Source organism: Cetorhinus maximus, chromosome 10 (genome assembly GCF_964194155.1).
Source record: "Cetorhinus maximus chromosome 10, sCetMax3.hap1.1, whole genome shotgun sequence".
In the NCBI taxonomy this organism is placed as follows: domain Eukaryota; kingdom Metazoa; phylum Chordata; class Chondrichthyes; order Lamniformes; family Cetorhinidae; genus Cetorhinus; species Cetorhinus maximus.
The window spans coordinates 17,143,210-17,161,409 of record NC_135888.1 but is presented as its reverse complement, the minus strand read 5'-3'; the positions used below and the strand labels follow the sequence as shown (position 1 = coordinate 17,161,409).

The 18,200-nt window shown below is 43.9% G+C and overlaps 1 protein-coding gene across 2 annotated transcripts in view; it reads left to right on the top strand.

Moving 5' to 3' along the window:
- ass1 (argininosuccinate synthase 1) overlaps positions 1-18,200 on the top strand; it is a 155,335-nt gene that overhangs the window by 28,568 nt on the left and 108,567 nt on the right. For both annotated transcript variants that reach the window (XM_078550059.1, XM_078550058.1), the window contains exons 5-6: positions 4,369-4,425; positions 7,087-7,161. In XM_078550059.1, coding sequence (XP_078406185.1) covers positions 4,369-4,425; positions 7,087-7,161 — 132 coding nt within the window. The remainder of the gene's footprint in view (positions 1-4,368; positions 4,426-7,086; positions 7,162-18,200) is intronic.

Here is an 18,200-nt window from a genome sequence, read left to right as displayed (position 1 = left end):
GCTGTTCTTACCTGGTCTGGTCTACATGTGACTCCAGACCCACAGCAATGTGGTTGACTCTTAACTGCTCTCTGAGCCACTCAGTTCAAAGGCAGTTAGGGATGGGCAACAAATGCTGGCCTTGCCAGTGATGCTCACATCCCATGAAAGAATAAAGGAAAAAAAAACACGCAGCACCTGTTCTGTAAAGAAAGAGGAAAACTGGTCATCTCATGCTGATTTTCTTGATATCCAACAACAGCTAGATGACCTGAGAATGTGCCTGTTAGACTTTTTGCACTAAAGGAATAGACACAAGAATTAGACACAGTTGTGCTATAGCAATAGGATAGTGTATTGTAACAATATAATGCTCTTATGGATATAAAATAGCATATCCTTTAACTTAATGTGCATTGCCAATGTAAATGGATGGTATGGATAGAAGATTGGCTAGCTAACAGGAAACCAAGAGTAGGCATAAATGGCTCATTTTCCAGTTGACAGGATGTGACGAGTGGTGTGCCACAGGGATCAGTGCTGGAGTCTCAACTCTTTACAATTATATAAATGATTTGGATCAAGGGACCGATAGTACGGTTGCTAAATTTGCTGAAGACACAAAGATAGATAGGAAAGTAAGTGTGAAGAGGACATAAGGAGGCTACAAAAGGATGTAGATAGGTTGGTTGAGTGGACAAAGATCTGGCAAGTAGAGTATAATGTGGGAAAATGCGAGGTTGTCATTTCGGTAGGAGAATAAAAAAGAGGCTTATTATCGAAATGATGAGAGATTGCAGAGCTCTGAGATGCAGAGGGATCTGGGTGTCCTGGTGCATGAATCGCAAAAGGTTAGTGTGCAGGTGCAGCAAATAATTAGCAGAGCTAATATAATGCTATTGTTTATCGCATGGGGAATTGAATACAAGAGTGGGGAGGTTATGCTTCAGTTATACAGGGCATTGGTGAGACCACATTTGGAGTACTGTACTGTATTGGTCTCCTTATTTAAGGAAAGATGTAAATGCATTAGAAGCATTTCAGGGAAGGTTTACTAGATTAATACCTGGAATGGACAGATTGTCTTGTGAGGAAAGGCTGGTCAGGCTAGGCTTGTATCTGCTGGAGTTTAAACAAGCAAGAGGCAACTTGATTGAAACATATAAGATCCTGAGAGGACTTAACAGGGTGGATGTGGAAAGGGTGTTTCCTCTTGTGGGAGGCTCTAGAAATTGGGGTCACTGTCTCAAAATAAGGGGTTGCTCATTTAGGACAGGGGTGAGAAAAATTTTATCTCTGAGGGTTGTGAGACTTTGAAATTCTCTTCCTCAAAAGAGGTTGAAGCAGAGTCCTTGAATATCTTTAAGGCAGAGGTAGATAGATTCTTGATAAGCAAGGGGGTGAAAAGTTATCAGGGGTAGGCAGGAATGTGAAGTTGAGGTTAAAATCAGATCAGCCATGATCTTATTGAATGGCGGAGCTGGCTCGAAGTGCCGAATGGCCTACTCTTGCTCCTAATTTGTATGTTCATATGTAAATGTGCTAACATTTATAAAATATACACAGTAGTATGTTAGTCATTTGAAATAAAGCTTGTAAGCAGGCAAAAGTGTTCCATTATAGTTCAGAAGGGGTAGATTGGAGGGTTTTTACAAGTCCCAAAAATAGGCATCAAACTTTTGGTGTTGTCATGATTAATATTTCAGGATACTTGATTACTTTCTTCTGTGATTGAATAACTCATGGGTATAATTCTAAAAGGTGTGCAGGAACAGAAAGACCTGCAGGTATATGCGCATAAATTGTTGAAGGTGGCGAGGCAGGTTGAAAAAGTAGTTAAAAATCATACGGGATCTTGGGTTTGATAAATAGGGGCATAGAGTAGAAAAGCAGGGAAGTTATAATGAACCTTTATAAAATAATGGTGCAGCCTCAACTGGAATACTATGTCCAATTTTGGGCTTTAGAAAGGAAGTGAAGGCTTTAGAGAGGACGTAGAAAAGATTTATGACATGGTTCCAGGGATAAGGGTTTTCAGTCATGAGGATAGATTGCAGAAGCTGGGATTGTCTTTCTTGGAGAAGAGAAGGTTGAGAGGAGATTTGAAAGAGGTGTTCGAAATCAAGTGGGGTCTATCCAGAGTAGATAGCGAGAAATTGTTCGCTTTGCCAGAAGGGTCGAGAACCAAAGGACACTGATTTAAGATGATTGGCGAAAGAACAGAGGCGACATGGAGAAAAAAATTCAGTGCAGTCAGTGGTTAGGATTTGGAAGATACTGCGTGAGGGTGTGGTGGATACAGGTTCAATTGTGGCTTTCGAAAGGGAATTGGATAAGCAGCTAATGACAATTTGTAGGGTTACAGGTAAAGACTTGGGGAGTGGGACCACCCTTCTGTGCTGTAACCATTCTATGAATCTATGTTTCTTAATAGTCCAGTTCCTTGGTTGTGTAAGTTAAATTGGGTGCCGTGACTTTGATTGTGCTGTTGTTACAAAAATGCCCAGGACTGACTGTTGGCGATATTGGTGAATGAACTGTCAGATATTTCTCTCTCTGCCCTTGTGGTGGAGGCTGCAACTTATTTAACGTAAGGGGGTTAACATCTGCATTAAAGCAGTAAAAAACGGAATGCCGCATCAAGCCACAAAGTGTTCCTCTCCTAAAATCCCCAACAATAATTTCTTGCCTAAAATTTCCAGTTACCAGTAAGCAATTGTAACCCTGAGTTTTTTTTAAAATTCTCTCACAGAGTGTGGGCATTGCTGGCTAGGCCAGTATTTATTGCCCTTGAGAAGGGGGTGGTGAGCCCCTTCTTGAACTGCTGCAGGCAGTCGCTGCATCCACAATGCTGTTAGGAAGGGCATTCCAGGATTTTAACTCCAACAGTGAAGGAACGGTGATATGGTTCCAAGTCACGATAGTGTGAGGCCTGGAGGGGAACTTGCAGGTGGTGGTGTTCCCATGTACCTGCTGCCCTTGTCCTATGAGGTGGTAGACATTGTGGGTTTGGAAGGTTCTGTCAAAGGAGCCTTGGTGAGTTGCTGCAGTGCATCGTGTAGATGGTACACACTGCTGCCACTGTGCATCAGTGGTGGACGGAGTGAAAGTTTATTGTGGTAGATGGGGTGCTAATCAAGTGGGCTGCTTTGTCCTGGGTGGTGACAAGCTTCTTGAGTGTTGTTGGAGCTGCACTCATCCAGGCAAGTGGAGAGTATTTCATCACGCTCCTGACTTGTGCCTTGTGCTTTGGAGGATCAGGAGGTGAGTTACTCTCTGCAGAATTCCGGCCACTGACCTGCCACAGTATGTATATGGCTGGTCCAGTTCAGTTTCTGGTCAATGGCAAACCCTGAGGATGTTGATAGTGGGGGGGGTTTAGAGATGGTGATGCCGTTGAATGTCAAGGGGAGATGGTTACTTTCTGTTTTGTTGGAGATAGTCATTGCCTGGCATTTGTGTGGCACGAATGTTACTTGCCACTTATCAGGACAAACCTGAATGCTGTCCAAGTCTTGCTGCATATGGACACAGACTGCTTCAGTGTCTGAGGAGTTGCAAATGGTGCTGAACATTGTGCAATCATCAGCGAACATCCCCACTTCTAATCTTATGATGGAAGGGAGACCGTTGATGAAGCATCTGAAGGTGGTTGGGCCTAGGACACTACCCTGAGGAATTTCTGCAGTGATGCCCTGGGACTGCGATGACTGACCTCCAACAACCACAACTATGGTTCCTTTGTGCTAGGTATGACTCCAACCAGTGGAGAGATTTCTCCCTGATTCCCATTGACTCCAGTTTTGCTCGGGCTCCTTTTTACTACACTCGGTCAAATGCTGCCTTGATGTCAAGGGCAGTCAATCTCGCCTTACCTCTTTAGTTCAGCTCTTTTGTCTATGTTGGGACCAAGGCTGTAATGAGGTCAGGACCTGAGTGGCCCTGTCAGAACCCAAACTGAGTGACAGTGAGCACGTTATTGCTGAACAAATACCGCTTGATAGCTCTGTCCATCACTTTGCAGATGATTGAGGGTAGACTGATGGTGCGATAGTTGGTCGGGTTAGATTTGTCCTGTGGATAGGGCATACCTGGGCAATTTTCCACATTGCCTTGTAGATGCCAGTGTTGTAGCTGTATTGGAACAGCTTGGCTAGGGGCCTGGCTAGTTCTGGAGTACCATTCTTCAGTACTTTGCCAGAATATTGTCAGGATCCATAGCCTTTGCAGCATCAAGTGATTTCAGCCATTTCTTGATATCATGTGGAGTGAATCGAATCAAGTCAGTTTGCAAGACATAAGGAGCTGGTTGGAAGTGCAGAGCATATGTTGTATATTACAGTGCGGCTAGCTCTCCAACACCCTTAACTTTATTCATGTCCTTTTCAGGGAAACGATCAGATTCGGTTTGAGTTGACTTGCTATGCACTGTATCCAGAAGTCAAGGTAAGAGCTTTGTGTCATATTTTCTATGTATCTTGTATCAAACTTCTGGTTGTGCCTTAATTTATTTTTTCCTGGATAACTTTAAATTCCAAATACCAATAGTGATTAAAACAATAGATTGCTATTGCACAGTAAGCCAACTTGCACTTGAGAGTTGATGGGGGGCCCTCCATTAGAACTGGCAGCTGAAACGTTAACATTGCTGTCCTAATTGCTGTCAAATACTGAGTGCCTTGCTGTGAATTTGTAGGATTTTTTTTTGTTTTATTCAAATTTCTAGGCTTTTATTTATTGCTGTTTCGTGGTGTTTAAAAAAAAATACAATGGGTGGGATTTTTCATCCCTGCCCGCTGCCAGGATCGTCCAGTCCCGCTGAAAGTCAATGGACTTTTGACTGGGCCACTGAATCTCCCACGGCGGGTCCCACCATGACGAGGCTGGAAAATTCCGGCCAATTTTAACTTGTGGCCTGTTGGGCCAGCACATTCTTTATATTTATATAGGTTATATTGATCTTGCTTTAAGCCATATTCAATGAGCGTAGCCATTTCTGTAGACTGGAAGAGGGTAACGGAGAATATGGCTCTCCTGATAGAAAGTGAAGAGCATGTCCCTATTTGGTTCTCCTTTGTCTGGTGTGAGGTTGAGAATTTTTTGGTTAGACCTACCTAAGAAAGCTTAAGACAATATAGCCTGGCACCAAAGAAGTTTGAGAGCTACTGGCATGGTAGATTCTTGTAGTTCTTGTGGAACAGCTTGTGGTGAGCTCTGCTTGCAGCCTGAGTAATCCTCCTTTTGTTTCACCGGATTTAGTTTAAAAAAGGATGGATAATCCCACTTTGAACCACAAAACTAATGTGAAGTTTATTTACCAGTAGCTCCTGTCCTTAACCATGTAAATGAACAGACAAAAGGGAAAACCGTTCTGTCACACTGGTTGACCTGACTCCTTTTCTTTTTGTTAGATTTCTTTTTTCTACATTCAAATGATAAAAGAGTCTGAGGTCTGCTGTGTTTCTTCATTTTGAAACCAAGGTGACAGGACAAATCCAATAGTGCAAACCACCATCAAGATTGGAAAGTAGTATATCAGGTAGTGAGATGGGGTTTAATAACCTGAAGATAAGAGAAAAGGGAGGCTGAGTAAAACACTACTGTTTAATAAAAACAAACTTTTACATAAATTCTTTTTATACATACATTTAAGTGCATTAAAGAATTATACTTAGTTTATATAAGGTTGGAATAGTCCCTTTTAATTTTTGGAGGGAAAGGAGTGAGCTCTTCCATCTGAAAAGATGGATATTTGCATTTTTGGAACCCATTATCTAAATAAAGACATTTTTGCAAGCAGATAAATGTCTGTCGTCCCTGTTGCAGCAAGTTTCAGTTCAAGCCTTTTTAAGAATATTTGCTTATAAAAGACCAATTTTCTAAAATGCGTTACATGTTAATTGCTGTTGGTTTACTTGAACCCAGGACATGTGCTTTTAAGGTACAGTTGCTTTTGCAAAATTATCATGTTTCTTTCCCTAGAGCAGCGCTTCCCAAACTTTTTTCCACTGTGATCCCATTTTAATGCTTTTAAATTGACGTGACCCCAGAAGGAGAGGGATGGGGGTTGCTGACGATTGAGAGCTGGGGTGGGAGGGGAGAGATGTGCGAGCAGGAGACTGCGTAACTTACAACCGATCTGATAGAAATGCAAGTGATGTGACTCAAGTCCTGCAAAGGCTTCATGTGATGTAGTGTTGCTGGTGTCCAGGACTCTGACAAATTAGATACACTGCTACACCACTTCTGCCTCTCCTAACTGTGATCACTTGGATATGATTGTCCTATGCCTGAAACGGTGACCCCTGTCAGCAACCTAGCTACAGTCGCAGTGCTTACAGCAAGGACGTTCACAATTACGACTTGCCCACCATATGCGAGGGCTGGTATAAAGCGGCAGTGTTAAAATCATTTCTGTTCCAGTGACACAGTAAGTTTTGTGTACTAATTAAGCCATGGAGTGGATATATTTAACAAAGGGCAAGGAGCACTTGCATCACCTTGCTCCACATATAAGTGCACAATAATTAAATAATGTACCCCCAGAAAACAGGTAATTAAAATTCAGGCTGCAATGTATGCTAGAGTCACCTTTAACACAAATCGCCACCTCCCTACTGCTCCCTGACCCTGCTTTTCACTGCATCCCTCCCGAGGGCAGCATAGTGAATACTGCTGGGTCAAATTCAAGGCAACATAGTGATGGCTGGCTCCAGTAGATAATTAGCCAGACTCTTACCGCAGAGCACACAGGTGAGTTGTAGTTCTAGCAAAGTGACCCACTGCAGGAGTGCCATTAGGCTGCTCCACAGCCACCATCATGTCTTCTAACGTGGTGACCCCAAAGCTTTGTCCCAGAGGTCGCAACCCACGTTTGGGAACCCCTGCCCTAGAGCTTCTGGAGTTCAACAATTCCGTTGCCCTGAAAATATCTGCAAATTTGATGTCTGTGGCAAACTCCCCGAGTCAGAAAAATAAAATTCCTTTCATATAGAAAGGTATAAGTCCTTCAGGCTTGTTTGGTGAATTCAAAGATCAATACAAAGTTGCAAAGCATCGCAGAACTTTTGTTGATTTCTTTTTATGTCCTTTTTTTGTTGATCTTAGATCATCTCCCCATGGAGGTTGCCAGAGTTTTACAATCGATTCTTGGGACGCAATGATTTGATGGAATATGCAAAGGTTTGTCAGAATGCTAACAATTGTAGAATATATTATTTGGGCAATGATGGTTGCATAGTGATTTTGTTACTGGACTAGTAATCCAGAGGCCTGAACTAATGAGTTCAAATCCCTCCACAGCAGCAGGGAAATTTAAATTCGGTTAAGAAAATCCAGAATAAAAAGGGAATATCAGTAATGGTAACCATAAAACTACTGGATTGTTTTAAAAAAGAACATCTATTTCGCTAATGTCCTTTGGGGAAGAAAACCTGCTGTCCTTACTTGGTCTAGTCATCTGAATCCAGACCTGTAGCAATGTGATTGACTCTTAACTTCCCTCTGAAATGGCCTAGCATGTTGGGGCTGGGCAATAAGTGCTGGTCATGCCACCAATGCCCACATCCTCTGAATGAATAATTTTTAAATAAACCTGAAATGATTTGGATTTAGGTTTCATTTATTCAGCGAAGAGGTAACCTCTGACTTGCTGTTCTAATAATAACTGCAGGTTATCACATGGGTTTCTGTGTAAATGTTTTTGCTAATGGAAAAATGATTTAAAAACAGTGCAGTGTTTGAAACCTTTTTGGTCCTGTGAAGCGGATTTTAGTCTCGAGACTATCTTAGATTTGAAACAGTTTTGGCAATTTCTCATTGGTGTGAGTTTTAAGCATAAGGCTGCCTATATTTTTGCCTCTAATTGGCAGCTTCACTTGAAGAGACCAGAAGCCTACTTGATGTGGAAAATCCAAATGGCACATTGCTGCAAAGAAGTTGTAGTTTTGGGGGCAGTTTACAGGAAGCTGTGCTCAGCAACTAACTTGTGCTTTAACTAACTCATGTTGACAATGGCATTTAAAGTAAAATAGAAGAAAATATTGATGAACATCCTTGTTTTTGATGAGTATATACATTTCCAGTAGCAACATTAACCAATTTAGAGGAAACGTATTGTGCACGAATGATCAGTCAACTTTGATTTTATCTTAAGTATTGAATCATATCCTTCACTCTTATAGTCTGCATAGAATGGTGGGTACCTGTGGGTGAGTTACAAACTTGTAAGATGGGGTATAAATTAAGAGCATAGTTCAAGTTGTTTATAAAGGTGGGACCCCAAAATCCATAAAGTCAACACCCCTGCATAAGTGCTGCGATGTGCCCGTCTGTGTCCTGCTGACCCTGTCAAAATTCACGGGCTTAAAGAGAGGTCACTTTGGCCGGGATTTTCTGTGCCTTCCGGCGTTGGGCATGTTCCGTGTTATCAGTGGGCAATGTGACGAGAACGCCAGAAATCGGTTTCACAACGTTGTGAAATCAGTTTGTAAACATCCGCTCCAGCCGCTGATGGCAGGACGTGTTCCACGCCATCGGGCGTCGGGAACCTCATTGTAATACAGCAGCACATCATTATAAGGCCAGCCCGCTGGACTTAACTCCCCCAACCGCCGCCCCGTTGGTGGGGACTCTAAGGCAGGCACGGACTCTGGAGTGAGAAGGAAGAGGTCAGGGAGGTGAATGTGGATGGGGTGGGATTTTCAGGAAGGAAGGAAACGTGTACGTTCACCTGGACATCCCCAAAGGAAAAGAGTTGTGGCTGGTAGGTTATGGAGGGGAGGTGGAATAGGGAGGGGGTGGTCAACTGTAATGGGGCAAAGGAAATAGGTGACTGGGGGAGGGGAAAAGATGGGGGAAAGATGAAAAACCAAATCCAGACCATGCTATCCGAATCGAAAGTGAAATGACAGTCGTGATGGGCGAGATCAGGTGCTGCCTGGGAGTGTGATCATTGGGTGGGCGGAGATGCAGGTGGACTCAGCTCAGATGGACAACTGAAAGCGAACCACAGCAGGCAACATCCAAAATGCTCAGGACATTGAGGTGAGTATGATACGTGAAGGATCCCCATGCGTGGGAGAGTGCTTGTACGAGGCTCTGAAAGGGTCTGCCACACACACACACTTCTCCCTCCAGAATCACTCGTTGGCCAGCTGCTCTCTCTGCGGTGACAGAGAATGAGGTTGAGGGGCTTCCAGGCAAAGGGGACCCGGAGGGAGAGGGCAGCCTCTAAGATTCCTGAGTGGATTACCCAGGGGTGTCCAGCTGCCACTCCTGCACTGTTTGGGTGCCCTGAGGCCCTGGCCTGACTCCTTGAGGGGAAGAAGTACCTGAAGGGACATTGAGGTGCCCCGTTTCCCTCTCCTCCTGCCAATACAGGAACTCACCCATGGCTCCTGCGATGGAGTGCGGGTCTGTCCCTGCATTCTGCTGGACCAGGGTCTCCATGGTGTCCGCCATCCTCCCCATGGAGACCTCCATACATGCACATGTGGGCACCACTTCATCAAAGAGCAGGTGGACACACTCCAACTCGCATGCCACTCTGCTGAGGGCATGATGTTCCCACACCTTCTGCTGACTCTTCAGGATGAGTTGGAAGGCCAAATCTAGAGGTTCGTCATCTGACTCGGACCTCACAGATGCCTGATCCCCAGCAGTCCTTCGAATGCTGGGGACCTCGCACAAACCTGCCCCCTGCTGCTGCGGACATGTGTCTGTGTGGTTACCACCAGATTGTGAACCTGAGTCTGCCCTAGATCTAGGTTCCACCAAGGTGTGTGTCTCGTCACAGTTGTGGGGTGTGGGTAAGCGCTGTGACAGGTCTTCCAGGCTGCTTATTCACAGCACCTCAATGGAGGAGGTGTCCTCTTGGCTGGATGTGAGGACATGGATGGAGCTGAGGGACTGGCTGGCTGAGGGTATCGGTTGCTTGGCAGAGCTCCCTGTGAACCAAAGTAGAGATAAGTAGTGCTTGGCAGCAGAGTCAAAAGCAGGAGAGAGAGAACTCACATTTGTGTTGAGAGAGGGATGATATGGTGCAGGAACCTTACAAGGGTGTTTGCCGCTGACCTTACCGTCATCGCAGGCATGGTCAACGTCCTCATCAGTCAGCGCGGTGGCACACCCCTCAGTGAGTGAGGGGCCTAATGTGGGCCACTCCACTCCCGGTCTGGGACCTTTGCCTGCTGATGTGAGCAGGCTTCTCCTGCGTGAAAACAGATGGAGTGAGTGTGAGCAGGACACACGGCACTGCGTGGAATGTGTGATGACAGGATGAGGACACAAGTTCAAGAAGGTATGAGCCTGATGGAGATGTGAGGGTGTGTGTGAGAGTTAGTGCTGTTGTCCCTTGAGGTGTAAGATCCCTGTGGATGTGTAATAGTTTTGAGAGTGTGTGAGTTGAGAGTGATGAGAAGAGTAAATTACCTTGGCGGACGGGTGAGACCATTCATCCTTTTTCGGCACTGGGTGGCTGTCTTCTTTTGCAGGAGATTGGCACTGACCACCACTGCCACCGCCTCCCCTGCCGGATTACTGAGATTGCTGCCCATTTTGTGGCCAGATCGGGGTGGGTAGAGGACATCACAGCAAGCCTCCACTGCATCCAAAAGGCACTGGAGGGAAGCGTCATTGAACCTGGGGCTACAGTCTTCTTGCCTTTCTGGGCTATCCTGTCGTCTTTGCAGCAGCCATAGGCTGGAAGGACAGAGAGGTGTGCGCACGGCTGGACTTTAAGTATGGCACCCGGCAAGATGAAGTGGCAAGGCGTTGGCATGGTGGGTGAATGGGAGCCCACCTGCCATGGAAATGGCGTGTTTCCCAGGAATGCATAATTAATGGAGTGGGTTTGGGACTATGTGGCATGAAAAGCCAGCATTGTGGCTTGTAGGTAAAATGTCACTTTACCTGCCCGCTACCGCACTGAGTGCAAACTTGGACTCAGAGTCCACCCTTCATTTAAATAAAGTAGATGGGCATGCAGGTACTTCTTGGGCACCCACTTTGCTCCAGGAGGTCACAGATTGTGGCAAATGATGCTGCAGAGTACTAGATAAATAAAGAAATGACACCAAAATGGATTTTTGAAACCTGTAAATTTTAAAAGAAAAGTGAGTTGTTCAATAGTCTTGAGGTGCTGGGTGTTGGGTTATGACATAGGGAAAAGAAAGTGTATTGAATGATACATTTAGAGCTTGCCAGAAATGGGAGATAATGCCTATAGAAGCATCACTAGGCTTCATGTAGATTATAGGAAGTGATATTGGTTCAAAACAGAAAGTACTAATAAAACACCACCCGGGTGGAATTTTCTGCTCCTGCCAGCAGGGGAATCGTGGCGGGCAGGGGCACTTAATTTGGCAGGAGGCAAAAAATCTGTTTCCCGACGGCGGGATAAACAGTTGGAATTTTGTTCTCCCCACTTTCAAGGCGGGTCCAACGAACAAGTGGAATATTGCACATATTCACCTGCCCCGCTGCCCAGTGGGAATCACGCCAAATGTCCTGTCTGCCACCAGACTTGGGGCAGAACTTTCCAGTCTGGAGGCTAAGGTGGGCGGGAAAGTTGGCTTGATTCTTGCTGGGCGACGGGGTGGGTGAACACATGTGATCTTCTGCTTTTCAGCTCATTAATTATGCATCCACGAGGAGCACGGCAAATCTTGTGGCGGGGCGGGCAGGTTACCTCAAAACTACCAGGCAGGAGCTAAGCCCCTCACCTGGCTTCTGTCTAGACATGGCATCCTCACCACATCCCTTTCAGGTAAAGGACGCCCTGGAGGAGCAGAGATGGGTGTTTGTCCCGTTCATAGATGAATGCGTATGCAGACATTGCTCTTTGACCAAATAAGAGCCATTGCAAGAAGCCTCAAGAGGGCACTTTTCTACTTACTTCTACTATCCTATAAACTTATAGAGAGACCATTGCCTTGGCAGCATAGAAAGACTAACTGCATGATCGCATGTCAGCCATGACCATTCACCAGGGAGGATGAGGGTTTAGAGTCGCGAGTTGGCTGCCCTCCACCAGCCATGCCCCTTGGAGACATTCCACCTCCCTTCCTCCTTCATCCCTGCCTCTGACTGCTGCCGATGGCAAATGGCAGCTCCACAGCTTGCTGGACCTTAATATTATGAGACCCATGAATCAGGAACAAACCTGCTGCCATGTGGGCTTCACCATAGAGAGGAGAACACAAGTGAGCATCTTTGACATCCAGTTGCTTCATAATTATTAGGGTGTCCCTTCAGTTGGCCACTTGTGCTGACCTTGAACTCTAACCACCAAAAAGACACTCCTCCCGCCTTGGGGGAATCTCACTGATTAACTGCAGTGATGTCCTGGAACTGAGATGTTTGACCTCCAACAACCATAACTATCTTCCTTTGTGCTAGTTATGACCCCAACCAGTGGAGAGCTTTTCCCCTGATTTCCATTGACTCCAGTTTTGCTAGGGCTTCTTGATGCCACACTCAGTCAAATGCTGCCTTGATGTCAAAAGCAGTCATCCTCACCTCACCTCTGCAGTTCAGCTCTTTTGGCCATATTTGGAGCCAAGTGGCCCTGGTGAAACCCAAACTGAGCATTAATGAGCAGGTTATTGCTGGGCAAGTGCTGTTCCATAGCCCTGTCGATGACGCTTTCCAACACTTTGCTGGTGATCGAGAGCAGACTGATGGGCCAAGTTGGGCTTGCCCTGTTTGTTGTGAACAGGATATACCTACCTACATATCTGCGGACCTCCAAAGTTGTGGAAGAAGTGAAGCTCACCAGGTGCATGTTTCTTGTAAACAGTCGTAAAACTGAACGTTCTAAATTCTTGCTGGCGGGAAACTTAATTTGGAGGGCGAGCTTGATTCTGGTGAGGTGGCCTTTAATGAACATGCATGAGGTGCTGATGCATGCAAACGGGTTTCCGACACTGTTCATCGGGAAGCTTGACCCACCTTTAATCCGCTTTGAAAGTCGGCAGAACAAAATTCCAACAGTTTATCCTGCTATCAGGAAACAGTTCGTTTGCCTCCTGCCCCCTGCCTGCTGTTGGTGAAAGCGGAAAATTCCGCCCCTGGTCTCCGGAATGGAAAATTCCGGCCCTGGACAAAAATTAAAGTTTTTTTTAATTGTGCAGAGACTGGAAAGATTAAAAACGACTGCTGCAAACGGAAATAACGTTTTAAATTAAAATTCTATGCTTTGGGTGATAAGTGCGGGGGGGGTGGGGGTGGGGGATGGGGTGGGAGGGTAGGAGAGAACTACAAATGCTGGAAATCTAAACCAACAACATAAAATGCCAGAAATGTTGAGCATGTCAGTTACCATCAGTAAAGAGAAAAGACAAGTTAATGTTTTAGGGCTATGCCTTTCATCAGAACCTCCGATAGGTAACTGTCTTTTTTTTTCTAAAGATGTTGACTGACCACCTTTTTGAGTTTTTTAGCTTCCCGTCTGCTTGGTCATTGGGCTGGCTGTGCAGGTCTTTGTGTAAATCTCTGAGCATTTAGCCAACAGCCTTGCAACATCATTATTTTAGATAAAAGCAGCAGGACAGACTGTATTCTATGTAATTTCAAACCCCATTATTTACACCAGCTTTTGGCTCCATATTGAGAGCAGCAATTTATAAACCACTTTTGGGAATAAATATGATTTTGCTAAAATGGCCAAATTTGACAAAAAAAAAACAAAAGGGTGGAAAATTGACCACTCATTGTAGGGATTCTACACACCATGCACATTCTATCACTGGTTGATTTATTTTGTAAACGATGAATGAACCAGTCAGAAATTCCTGTTTCTGCCTTTTTAAGCCCAAATAATGGTAAAAATGTCAGTCAGGAGTCCTTGCTCTTTCAATTCCCGTTAATTGTTAAATATTGGTTAAGCAAGGATTTTGAATGTCACAGTTTAGTGTAGCAACTCAAAGGAATTACTGAATCTGAACGAAAAGCAATAATATTGCAGTTTTAAGCTCCTTTTATTTTGTGCCGATTGCCATGTTGACAGTGTTGGCTCTTGATGTGCAAGACTTGTATAGACAGTGGTAAAATCAAACTTGCTGAATTCACTAAAGCTGGTGGCTAGGGAAGTCTTTTTCTATATATGGGGCTCTCCAGGTCTCAGCTTTAGCGAGTTTGGCAAGCTACTTAAGGGCTGCCACCAGCTGTTCAAAAGTAGTGTATAAAAAGCTGACACTGCTATATAAGTAGCTGTAAAGAGAGTCATAAAACCAAGCATGATTAATCATAAAGTGTGCATTAATTAAGCTTCACACTGTTGTGTTAAGTAACCCTTCTAAACTGCTATCTCTCATGCCAAAAATGAACAGCAGATCAGTCAGCATCTGTAGGGAGAAAAGACAGGCCTTTTTGTTTGCTTTGCAGTTTTTCCTTATTGTTTCATCCCTGATGTCATCAGCACTTGCAAAAATACTCTTTAAATCCATTGAAACCTGTATTTACTGACTATATTTGGGAGTGTTTTGATACTCTAATTTAAATCTAATTTTTATCCTGTCATAGAGCAATTTTGTTGCAGAATAAAATTGCATTGAAACCATAATGTAGAGCAGCTGCTTAGTTGCTTATCTCTCCAAGTTAACTATATTGCCTTCACCGAGACCTATCGGAATTGGCACTCTACTTGCACCAAATTGGCTCTAGCGATGTATACTAAAAACAGTGTACCTACTGATTGGTGTAACCCCACCCCCATCCTAAGGCTGGTAGACTGGTGTGCCATAAATAGATTTACCATGTTATTTTCACTGCATGTATTGAATGGCCCTCTTTCTTCCTTGGAGGAAGCTTGGAGTACTACATTGCATGTAACATATGTATGCAACAAATGCACAAACCTAAGTTACTAGTTATTACTTATAATACTGTTTTTAAAATATTTTAACAGTTTCCATTGAATTCAATTAACAGTGAGTAAATTATCAACTTGCATTGTTTAATTTAAGGGCTTTTATTTTAAATCTTAAAAATGGTGAACGAAAAATATATTGCTCTACAGCAACCACATACTCAGGGGAGATTTCACTACAGCTGTTTGGGAAAAAAAAATGGCAACGTTAACAGGCTGAATTTTCAAAGGACCACAGGGTCAGGACCCAGTGCGGGCAGGAATTCCAGATTGCAGTCCCATGGGTTGTCTTAGAATCCTGGTGCCTCCAGGAGAGTTTTGAATTTTCAAATGGCTGGCGGGGTGGGGGAGGAGTGTAGTCTCCACCAATTAATGGCCCATTAAGCTCTTTAAGGAGCTTGTTAAGCAGCATGTATGTATGACACTGCAATTTTCAATGTTTCTTTTTTCGGGTGAGTCCAAACAGCCTTATGCATGTTAGTGCACAGCTGTCAGATTTGCCGTCGGGCCCAATTAAGTTTCTTTGTAGTTGATCTTTATTCAAATGTGTTGGGGGGAAACTAGTGCTGGCACGAGCGTTGCTCCTAGCATTGTCCTCCATGGCTGCATTCCACCATGTTCGACTTCCTGGCCATCTGATGAGCTGCCTGCTCTAATTGGCAAGGCAGTGGCATGTCCAACATGACCTCCACTAATTAGGTGCCAAGCTCCCCTCCTGGCCAGTTAGGCTATTTGAATTTAAAAATAACACCGCGAGAGTGACGCAGCTGAGGGGTGAGGTCAGGACCCAGAATTCATCCGGGTGTCAATTTCCCAACCCTGCTTTGAAAATCCAGCCCAACATATCTGCAGTAATAGCTGGGAGTCACAAGAGGGCACACAAGATTTTTGACAGAACTTGGAACTTGTACAAGGGAAGGACTGGAGAAAAATGAGTGGCGTGGTTTTTCTAGACTGGAGATTAAATTTGTGTCATCACAATTTAAATCTTCAGTAATCATATAACGGATACTGTACGTTGCACAAAAACATAGGTAGAAATGTCAATGATGAAGATTTCCGCTTAGTTCAGGTAATAACCCACTGCTCTTTTTATAATGTTGGAACCCATCATTAGACTTAGTTTCTTGTATTCACTTCTGTTTAGCTGTTACTGTTTTCTTTATACTGGGGTAGCCATTTGATAACACCAGTCGGCCTGGCAGAATGCTGAACTTTTAAATTTTAATAATTCTTTCCCTCTGTTTGCATACTACAGAAACAATCATATGTGAAACACAAGCACTCAGCTAGTCATATGCCACCAAAGAATAAACCATCCAGTTAAAATAGTCTCTAGTCTTGACCATGAAAATAATGAAAACAATTATTTTTTGCCACTTAGAAGACATCCCATGCCATGTTAGCTCATCTGTTGCTGACATTTTTTTACCCCTGATAAAAAGGAAAACATTTTGGGAAAATCATTTGATACAATATTTATCCAATATAGACAAAATATTGCCTCTCACTCTTCTACCTTTTGTATAAATTCCACATTTTCCATTAGTGTCAAATAATACATTAGTAGCCATTGATTTACAGAAATGTATATAGTGCCCTTAGACAATATTTGTTTTTTAGCTTGTACTTTTCCATGGGTATGATGTGCTTGATGCATCTTCATGATGCACAATATGCAACTCACCCCTTAACAATTGTTAAGAAAGGAACTAAACTAAACCTGATTGTGCTCTTGTATCAAATATTTATCATCATATGGAGAAAATTCTCTTCAGCATAGTCGCAACATCAGATCTTTTTGACTCAAACCATCGAATTTTATCAACATTCTGAATACAGGAATTGCACCAAATATATAAAAATATTCCACAAATTGACAATTTCAAGTGGTAAATTATTTCATTTACAGCAATAATAATGTTCTATATTTATTTCTAATTGTATTTTAAATAGAGGGGAAGAAAAAGGTGCCTTTTTAACCATGTTGTATTTGACACCCATAACATGTCCTAAATAACCTGTTGGTTAATTTCCTCCAACTGAATATTGGAAATACTGAAGCCATTGTCTTCGGCACCCGCCACAAACTCCATTCCCTTGCCACCAAGTTCATCCCTCTTCCTCGCCACTGCCTCTGGCTGAGCCAGATCATTTCTAACCTTGATGTTGTATTTGACCCCAAGTTGAGCTTCTGACCACATATCCGCTCCATCACCAAGGTGGCCTACTTCAATTTTCATAACATCATCTGACTCTGCCTCTGCTACAGTTCATCTGCTAATGAAATCCTCACCCATGCCTCCAGACCTGACTATTCCAATGCTGTTAGACAGCCACCCAAATTGGGAGCTCATCCAAAACTCGGCTGCCCGTATCTTACCATATCCCTTTCATCCATCACCCATGTTGACTGACCTACATTGGCTGCTGCTCTGGCAATACCTATGGATATCATGGGGTATTTTACTAAGTTGAAGGCACTACATAAATGCAAGTTGATGTTTTGTAATCTGTTTTTAACTATTAGTTGATATGTAGCAAATGCAGAATTTCTCATTTATTTTTAAAAATCCGTACTGATTACATTACTAATTCTCAGTGGTACTCTTTGGGGAGAATTTTCGTTCTCTGGTCCTGATCCTGACTTTGGGAACACAATGTGGGTCTCAATCCTGGAAATGCTGGCAGTGTGATCCTGGGGGAGATTTTGGAGGAGGCGGTCATTTAAGTCCAATTAAGTCCAAGTGGGCAGCCTATCGGGTCTGGAGGGCCAATAGGAGGCCACCCAGCACTGAAAGATTGGCAGCCTCACCGTCAGAGATGGGCACTGCTGAAGTATGTAGGGTGGTGTGAGGTCGCCTCCATTCCTGGAAGCCGGCTACAAATGGGGACATAGGAAGAGCCAAAAGGATTAGCACCTACAGGCAGAAAGGAGAAAGCCCCTCCTTAGTAATAGGCATTGTTTACTCACGAGAGTTTGGAAAAAATAGGGTACTAATTAGCCTGGTGCCTTCCCTAATTGAATGGAGCCTGCAACTCTGATGGCTACCCAGCCTGCCAGTGAGAGCCTCCAACCGTTTCACAGATTCCAATGATTCCTGATTCAATGGTTACCTTCCATGCTGGCTGGAAAATCCAGATGGCATTGGGAGAATGCCCTTTATTAACCCCACCTGGAGCTTAATTGGCTATCCGCTGTGGCAGATTGGGTAACCAGTCCTGTTATCACCATGCTTCCTACAGAATCCCGTGAAGGCGAGGATGTGTCGTGGAGACGGCCCGACAGAATTGCCCAACTAAAATAGAAACTAGTGTGCCTGATTCTAGATATAGTATGTATATATAGAAT